The sequence below is a fragment of the Staurois parvus genome, unplaced genomic scaffold, assembly GCF_062004578.1.
Source record: "Staurois parvus isolate SC_StPar_1 unplaced genomic scaffold, SC_StPar_1.0 ptg000275l, whole genome shotgun sequence".
Classification (NCBI taxonomy): Eukaryota; Metazoa; Chordata; class Amphibia; order Anura; family Ranidae; genus Staurois; species Staurois parvus.
Genome location: NW_028318071.1, coordinates 4,266,000 through 4,275,844, shown reverse-complemented (window position 1 = coordinate 4,275,844; position 9,845 = coordinate 4,266,000). Strand labels below are relative to the sequence as shown.

The window sequence follows — 9,845 nt, the reverse complement described above, 5'->3', positions numbered from 1 at the left end:
GTTCGGGAACACATGGAGCAAGCCCAGGAGGTCCAGAGAAGGGTTTATAACCGGGGTGCCAGGATCCGTACCTTCAACCCTGGGGATATAGTGCTGGTGCTAGTCCCCACCGTGGAAAGTAAATTCCTCGCAAAGTGGCAAGGTCCCTTTGAAATTAGGGAGAAAGTGGGGGAAGTAAATTATAAAGTTTACCAGCCCGGGAAAAGGAAACCCGAACAAATCTATCATGTTAATCTCTTAAAACCTTGGAAAGACAGGGAAAGTTTGTTGGCAGTACCAAGCCCCCAAAAGGATGTGGTTCCTGTGGCCCCTCAGGTACCTATAACGGAAACCTTGTCAGTAGCCCAACAAAATGATGTTAAGGAGTTTGTGGGGAAAAATGGAGATTTCTTCTCTCACCTACCTGGACTGACGACGGTCATACAGCATGACATAGTTACCCAGCCCGGGGTCCGCGTAAATGTCAAGCCCTATAGAATACCCGAGGCCAGGCGGGAAGCAGTGGCAAAGGAAATAAAGGACATGTTAGAGTTTGGAGTGATTGAGGAATCTCACAGTGAGTGGTCGAGTCCCATAGTGTTGGTCCCAAAACCAGATGGAACAATTCGTTTCTGTATTGATTTCAGGAAACTGAACAGTGTGTCTAAGTTTGATGCGTACCCCATGCCTCGGGTGGATGAGCTCATTGACAGGTTGGGAACGGCTCGGTACATAAACACCTTAGATTTAACCAAAGGCTATTGGCAGATTCCTTTAACGGAAGCTGCAAAAGAAAAGACTGCATTCTCTACCCCTGAGGGGTCCTTTCAGTATAAGCGGATGCCGTTTGGTTTACATGGTGCTCCGGCATCTTTCCAACGAATGATGGACAAAACGCTAAGACCACATCGCCAATATGCAGCTGCCTATTTGGACGATGTCGTCATCCACAGTCCAGACTGGGAGTCTCATTTGTCCTGCTTGCAAGCGGTAGTAGATTCGCTGAGGGAAGCAGGTCTTACCGCCAACCCCAAAAAGTGTGCCATAGGCTTGGAGGAGGCCAAATATCTTGGCTACATTATTGGTCGAGGTCTCATTAGGCCTCAGATAAATAAAATTGAGGCAATTCAAAAGTGGCCCCAACCTGTAAATAAAAAGCAAGTCCGGGCATTTCTTAGAATCACGGGATACTATAGGCGGTTTATTCCCAATTTTGCCACCATTGCAGCCCCACTGACAGATCTGACAAAAGGTAGGGGGTCGGTCATGGTCAAGTGGAATCCCGAAGCGGAGACCGCATTTCAAAGGCTGAAACAAGCTCTCTGTGCTCAACCTGTGCTTGTGACCCCAGATTTCACAACAGAGTTTGTGGTACAGACTGATGCCTCTGATGTGGGACTAGGTGCTGTCCTGTCCCAAATCAGAGAAGGGGAGGAGCACCCTGTGGTCTACCTAAGTAGAAAGCTCAACAAACATGAGAGAAACTATGCCATTGTGGAGAAGGAATGTTTGGCCATCAAATGGGCCTTGGAGGCCCTGAAATATTACCTGTTAGGAAGACCGTTCAAGTTGGTTACTGATCATGCCCCGCTCAAATGGATGTGTGATAATAAGGAGAAAAACAGTCGAGTGACAAGGTGGTTTCTCGCGCTACAAGTGTTCAAATTCACAGTGGAACACAGAGCGGGGAAACTGCAAAGTAATGTAGATGCCCTCTCTCGGGTCCATTGCCTGGTTGGGACAGTTGCTCAGCCGCAGGGGCTTGAGCAGAGGGGGGGGGATATGTGACAGTATGAACGGCAAAGTGATGGATGGACGATATGTGTCACCTCGCATGAGGTCATACTGTGAGGTGTAAGGTGGAGTCCACTCCGGGTTTTCAGGGCCACAATGGCAGAGGTGGTTCCGGATCAGAGTTTGGACTCCACTGATGTCCACCAACAGGTGATATAAAAAGGGCAGGGCTGGAGCAAGGAGTTGCTCGTGGCCTGGGACTCAGAGAGCTATTCTGAGAGAGCTGTGTGCGCATTATACCTACAAGAAAAGGTTTGCGTTTGTTTTGTTTTTGGGTGACAGGGAGAAGCCCTTCACCTCTGAGAGAGGAAAGTTTCATGTTTAGTTAGTGCCTGGATGGCAAGGGTTTATTTTACTGTTTTGTTTGTTTTGACATTTTTGCAAACCTGTAAATAAATAAAGCTGACAACCAGTCAGATTTTAAGAAAGCCTGCTGTGCGGTCTACCTTTTTCCCAGGGAAGGTGATCCCCCACCTGAGCTAACCCCACAATGTATATATATATATGTGTGTGTGTGTGTGTGTGTGTGTGTGTGTGTGTGTGTGTGTGTGTGTATATATATATATATATATATATATACACACACACACACACACACACACATATATGTGTGTGCGCATGTATGTATATATACACACACATATATACACACACACACACAGTGTGTATATATATGTGTGTGTGTGTGTGTATATATATATATATATATATATTTAAAAACTCTGGGGGGGGTGATTGGGTTTTTTTTTTTTTTTACAGTATTCCTGAATACGGTAGTAATCATTTTTAGCTGTCATGAATGGCTTTTATTCATGATTCATTATTTACTATTGTGATTGCTGTGATTGGCCACAGCTGTCACATGGTACAGGGCTGCTGTGATTGGCTCTGTATACTGTGACCAATCACAGAGATCACAATAGTAAAGAATGCTATCATGAATTCATAACCGTTATTTACTAATGTACATGAGTCATTCACTGCTGCCCAGTACTGACAACTGTGATCTGCTGTGGGCTCTTCAGTGGGAGGACATAGGAGCACCTGCCTGGTCATTTATATACATTGGCAGTCCAGGGAGTGGTTAAAGGCCCATTCATATAGAGCAGTGTTTGCTCTGATCACCAGGGGATCCAAGAGCAGATCGCCTACTGAATGAGAGCCCAGTGGAACGGATCTCAGTTTTTTTTGTTTTACATCCGTGCCTGTACTGTTTGTGTCCAGTGAACATAGGTGGGTTTGTGATAGCTCTATGGGTAGCCAGATGTAAACATACTCAGGTGTCCATTTACATCAGGCTACCTCCTATCTGTCACACTTAGTTCTGGGAGAAAACAATTTTCTTGACCTGGGTGGACTGGGAGGAAGGCATATGTAAAGGGGCATATGTCTGTTTACATCCGTCTAACCATAGAACTTCATGGTGCTTCCAATCAGGTCTGCCTGAAAAACTGAAGCTAGTCAGAAAGGGCCTTAAGGGCTTGTTTACACTAGCAGCAAGGACTGCTTCTTCTCTGAAAAGTTATCCAGGTGGGAAATATGACACCCCCTCAATGCCTAATTTAACCTTTTAAGTTCCACACTGCTATGCTGCAGCCATGTGTAATGCATGCAGTTGTGGGGTAGTTGCAGTACAGCTTTATCCACTTGAATGGGTTGTGTTGGGTGGGTAGTAGTGCCTGGTAGTATAGTTCTTGGGATACCCAAGAAGGAAAATATCTACAGCTAGGTTCACACCTGGCGTTTTGTAATCTTGGGCTGGAAGGAATCACTGCGATTCTGCCTACGATCCCAAAGCGCTCTGCAACAATGACAAAACGCACCACGCCTGTTCGTACGCAGTTTATTTTCAATGACACCTAAATGTGGCATGGTTTTGCTGTGGTTGTCCCATGAAAATCTCGCTGCAATTGTGGCAAACTGCAGCGTGCGAAGCTTGTCACCCAAAAAGGAGCAGGAGCTTCTTTTTGGCAACAAGCTTCATGTGTTTGCTACTATTGCAACGTGATTTATTGAACTGCAAAACTGCACCATGTTTGGGTGCCATTGAAAATGAATGGCATCCAAACAGGAGTTGTGCATTTTATTATTGGGATCACAGGCAAAATCAACAATTCTGCCTTATATCACAACATGCCAAATGTGAACCTAGCCTAAAGGGGAGCAGTTGAGGATTGGTAAAAATGCAGCTCAACAACATGGTTTTACTGCCCCCCAGCCACTAGTGTAAAAGAGCCTTATGGCTTGGTTTACACTTGTGCGGTCACAGCAGCCCATACATTTGAATGGGCTGCTGTGTCTGTTTGCTGCATGCATCTTTTTAAAAATGCGGCCGCATGGAAATGTGTGAGGGTATCATTTAGAATGAATGGCAGTCTTCTGCGTCTCATAGGAGCAGCATGATTCAGCTCCAGGTGGTTGTAGGAACAGATGCGATTCCCATAGCCGCAACCAGCCTGCAGTGTGAACCAGGGCTCCATGAACAAACTGAAGTTAGAAGCTGACCGGTTGCCATGCACAGCTGCTCCTGTCTTTTTCAGAACTGTACCCAAATCTCCTCATTCTTTTTCCAAAACCAATTCATCAATTGTACATCTGCCTATTCATTAGTAAATAATATTCAGGATTCATCAAGTGAACATACACTTTTCTGTGTAGTCATCAAAGTCGCTAAAATGCCGAATAGGTGCCTGTCCTTATCACAAGGGTCAAGAATCCATGGCTAGCCTGGTTAATGTGTACGTTGCTAACAGAGATCAACACCTCGTGATCTCCATGTTTTCAAGGCTCTGTGTGTAGGCTCAGGCATTAGTAGTCCTAAAACTCGAGTGAAGCAAGTAGGAAGTGTTTGGTGCTCAACTACTTTAGCCTGACATGCCGGTTAATTGGGAAGGCTAACAGATAGGAACAGTGACGGAAGGGCGTTAGGGACAAAAGACTAGCACGCTGAAGGAACTCGGATGCCAGTGTAGTGGGAGTTTTAAATATAGACAGAACGTGTTTCCAATATTCCATCGCTGGCGGTTCTCTGTTCCTGGACGGCACTATGCATATGCAGAAATGTCTGCTGGAGTAAGGCTGTCGAGTGTGCTGCTCGTTGTTTTGCTTTGGATTCGGGTTACTCGCAGTGCGTCCTGTGGGATAGGCGGATGTCCTCCGGGACCACCTGTGGTTCTTGGTAAGTTCGGAGTGTGTTGTATGTGGGTGACTACCCTTCGTGTAGTGGGAGTGTGCACATTTCTCTGTTCCATCCAGAGACCGAGGAGCTGGAACTCCATCCCCCCCAGGGGAATCCTGTTGTTCTCTACTCTTTCTTCTTACATGCTCCTGGGGCACCGGTCTAACCCGTTGGTTTCCATTAGCACTGTATGTGGGCTGATATGTAAGGAGACGACTGCTGATCGTTCATTCAGGGTGGAGAAGCAATTGTTTGTCAGCTTCTGATTAGCCATTTCTTCTGGGAGTCGGAAGCTGATAAGTCATGTGACCAATCACAAGATGTGTCTGGCTGCTGCTAGAGAGTACATGGAGTCAGCAATGTACTATCAATACCCCCTACTACTACCATATACTAATGTTTGTGCTTTTAAAGAGGAACTGAACTCTGTAAGCGGCACTGAAAAAAAAGGTTATCTTAGGACACTGGTGGCGAACCTTTTAGAGACTAAGTGCCCAAACTGCAACCCAAAACCCAGTTATTTATCGCAAAGTGCCAACACTGCAATTAAACCTCAATACTGACAGCAACCCATACATGAACCACTTGCTCTACTGAGGATTTCCACCCCTTCTTGACCAGGCCATTTTTTGCGTTACGTCGCTACGTTACTTTGACAATTGCACGGTCATGCAACGCTGCACCCAAATTAAATTTATGTCCTTTTTTTTTCCCCCCACAAATTCAGCTTTCTTTCGGTGGTATTTGTTCGCCTGTGTGTGTTTTTTTTTTTTTTTTTTTTTTTTTTTTTTTTTTGTTTTTGTTTTTGCAATATAAAAAAAAGACTGACAATTTTGAGAGAAAAAAACAATATTTTTGGACTTTTTGCTATTAAACCTGTCCAGTAAAATAAAAAATCAACTTTCGTCATAAATTTAAGTTAAAATGTATTCTGCTACATGTCTTTGCTATAAAAAAATCCCAATACGTGTAAATTGATTGTTTTACGTAAACATTATAGCGTTTACAAATGGCAGTATATATACTGGGATTTTTAAAAAATTATTTTTACTAGTAATGACGGCGATCAGCGACTTATAGCGGGACTGCGGCGGACATTCTTACACTGGGAGGAACTGACTTGGTGTCACTGACATACCCAGTGACACCAATACAGTGATCAGTGCTAAACAAAAAGCACTTACACTGTACTGATGGCACTGGGCAGGAAGGGGTTAACATAAGGGACGATCAAAGGGTTAACTGCATGCTGGGTGTGTTTTACTATGAGGTGGTGTCTGTGTGCTTCACTGTAAGTATACTGGTTTGCAGTGTGCCTGAGCTGTCAGGGAGAAGAACCTGTACACGGGAGAACACTTCTGAACGCTGGAAATTGACAGCAGGAAAACACAGGTTAAAAAACGTTCGTTTTGCCGCGTTTGCATACCGTGACTAAAAGTATTTAGTCAGCCACCAATTGTGCAAGTTCTCCCACTTAAAAAGATGAGAGAGGCCTGTAATTGGCATCATAGGTAGACCTCAACTATGAGAGACAAAATGAGAAAAAAAATCCAGACCATCACATTGGCTGATTTGGAAAGAATTTATTTGCAAATTATGGTGGAAAATAAGTATTTGGTCAATATCAAAAGTTCATCTTAGTACTTTGTTATATATCCTTTGTTGGCAATGACAGAGGTCAAACGTTTCCTGTAAGTCTTCACAAGGTTGGCACACACTGTTGCTGGTATGTTGGCCCATTCCTCCATGCAGATCTCCTCTAGAGCAGTGATGTTTTGGGGCTGTAGCTGGGCAACACGGACTTTCAACTCCCTCCAAAGGTTTTCTATGGGTTTGAGATCTGGAGACTGGCTAGGCCACTCCAGGACCTTGAAATGCTTTTTACGAAGCCGCTCCTTCGTTGCCCGGGCGGTATGTTTGGGATCATTGTCATGTTGGAAGACCCAGCCACATTTCATCTTCAGTGCCCTTGCTGATGGAAGGAGGTTTGCACTCAAAATCTCACGATACATGGCCCCATTCATTCTGTCCTGTACATGGATCAGTCGTCCTGGTCCCTTTGCGGAGAAATAGCCCCAAAGCATGATGTTGCCACCCCCATGCTTCACAGTAGATATGGTGTTCTTTGGATGCAACTCGGCATTCTCTCTCCTCCAAGCACGACGAGTTGTGTTTCTACCAAACAGTTCTATTTTGGTTTCATCTGACCATATGACATTCTCCCAATCCTCTTCTGGATCATTCAAATGCTCTCTAGCAAACTTCAGACGGGCCCAGACATATACTGGCTTAAGCAGGGGGACACGTCTGGCACTGCAGGATCTGAGTCCCTGGCGGCGTAGTGTGTTACTGATGGTAGCCTTTGTTACGTTGGTCCCAGCTCTCTGCAGGTCATTCACTAGGTCCCCCCGTGTGGTCCTGGGATTTTTGCTCACCGTTCTTGTGATCATTTTGACCCCATGGGGTGGGATCTTGCGTGGAGCCCCAGATCGAGGGAGATTATCAGTGGTCTTGTACGTCTTCCATTTTCTAATTCTTGCTCCCACAGTTGATTTGTTCACACCAAGCTGCTTGCCTATGGCAGATTCAGTCTTCCCAGCCTGGTGCAGGTCTACAATTTTGTTTCTGGTGTTCGACAGCTCTTTGGTCTTCACCATAGTGGAGTTTGGAGTGTGACTGAGGTTGTGGACAGGTGTCTTTTATACTGATAACAAGTTCAAACAGGTGCCATTGATACAGGTAATGAGTGCAGGACAGAGGAGCCTCTTAAAGAAGAAGGTACAGGTCTGTGAGAGCCAGAAATCTTGTTTGTTTTGTAGGTGACCAAATACTTATTTTCCACCACAACTTGCAAATAAATTCTTTCCAAATCAGCCAATGTGATTGTCTGGATTTTTTTTCTCATTTTGTCTCTCATAGTTGAGGTCTAGCTATGATGCCAGTTACAGGCCTCTCTCATCTTTTTAAGTGGCAGAACTTGCACAATTGGTGGCTTACTAAATACTTTTTTGTCCCACTGTATGTATGTATGTATGTGTATGTATGTATGTATGTATATATATATATATATATATATATATATATATATATATCTATCCATCTGTCTCCTTGACAGCTCACTGACAGGCTATGTGAAAGTGCGGGCGAGTTGTGGCTAATGAGTCGTGGCTCGTGACGTCATCGCCTGGTAACGCTACGTCTTTCCAAGCATGCGCATGGCCCCTATACAGTTGCAAGAAAAAGTATGTGAACCCCTTGGGATTACGTGGAGTTTTGCATGAATTGGGCATAAAATGTGCTCTGAACGTCATCTAAGTCACAACAATAGAAGAACACAGTCTGCTGAACATAATACTACATAAACATTAGATGTTGCCATGGTTTAATTGCACATAACATGTAAACATTCACAGTGCAGGGAGGAAAAGGAAGGGAACCTTTGGACTTAATAACTGGTGATCCTCCTTTGGCAGCAATAACCTCAACCAAACGTTTCCTGTAGTTGCAGATCAGACCTGCACAACGATCTGGAGTAATTTTGGACCACTCCTGTTCACAAAACTGCTCAGTGTAGCAATATTCTTGGGATGTCTGGTGTGATTCGCTCTCTTAAGGTCATGCCACAGCATTTCAATCGAGTTGAGGTCAGGATTCTGACTGGGCCACTCCAGAAGGCGTATTCTGTGCTGTTGCAGCCATTGTTTTGTTGAATTACTTGTATGCTTTGGGTCATTGTACTGTTGCATCACCCATCCTCTGCGGAGCTTCAGTTGGCGGACAGATGGTCGTACGTTTTCCTGCAAAATATCTTGATAATCTCTGGAATTCATTTTCCCATCAATGACAACAATCCGTCCAGGCCCTGAGGCAGCAAAGCAGCCCAAAACCATGATGCTCCCTCCGCCATGATTAACAGTGGGGATGAGGTTTTGATGTTGGTGTGTTGTGCCTTTTTTTTCTCCACACATAGTGTTGTGTGTTCTTCCCAAACAACTCAATCTTGGTTTCATCTGTCCACAGTATATTTTGCCAGTAGTGCTGTGGAACATCCAGGTGCTCTTTTGCAAACTTCAAACGTGCTGCAATATTCTTTTTGGACAGCAATGGCTTCCTCCGTGGTGTCCTCCCATGTACTCCATTCTTGTTTAATGTTTTCCTTATTGTAGATGTGTCAACAAAAACTCTGTCGGCACTCAAGCCAAGTCGCCCCAGCAGCCAAGCCATCAGCTAACAGCGCATACAGTTGCAAGAAAAAGTATGTGAACCCCTTGGGATTATGTGGAGATTTGCATGAATTGGGCATAAAATGTGCTCTGAACGTCATCTAAGTCACAACAATAGAAGAACACAGTCTGCTGAACATAATACTACACAAACATTAAATGTTGCCATGGTTTAATTGCACATAACATGTAAACATTCACAGTGCAGGGAGGAAAAAGTATGTGAGGCCCTAGCTTAATGACTTCTCCCAGAGCTAATTGGAGCCAGGAGTGAGCCAACCTTGACTCCAATCAGTGTGATGATATTGGATGTGCTGCTGACAGCTGTCCTGCCCCTAAAAAACACAAACCTGTTTTGGGTTTACTGGTTTCAAGAAGCACTGTCTGATGTGAACCATGCCTCGCAGAAAAGAGCTCTCAGAAAACCTACGATCAAGAATTGTTGACTTGCATGAAGCTGGAAAGGGTTACAAAAGTATCTCCAAAAGCCTTGATGTTCATTTGTCCAAGGTAAGAAAGACTGTCTACAAATGGAGAAAGTTTAGCACTGTTGCTACTCTCCCTAGGCGTGGTCGTCCTGTAAAAATGACTGCAAGAGCACAGCGCAGAATGCTGCATGAGGTAAAGAAGAATCCCAGAGTGTCAGCTAAAGACCTACAGAAATCTCTGGC

The 9,845-nt window shown here is 44.6% G+C and overlaps 1 protein-coding gene across 1 annotated transcript in view; it reads left to right on the top strand.

Moving 5' to 3' along the window:
• The first annotated feature begins 4,643 nt into the window (after positions 1 to 4,643).
• Positions 4,644 to 9,845, top strand: part of PLA2G15 (phospholipase A2 group XV) — a 118,872-nt gene continuing 113,670 nt past the window's right edge. The window contains exon 1 of the mRNA XM_089681668.1: positions 4,644 to 4,951. Coding sequence (XP_089537794.1) covers positions 4,834 to 4,951 — 118 coding nt within the window. The 5' untranslated portion in view covers positions 4,644 to 4,833. The remainder of the gene's footprint in view (positions 4,952 to 9,845) is intronic.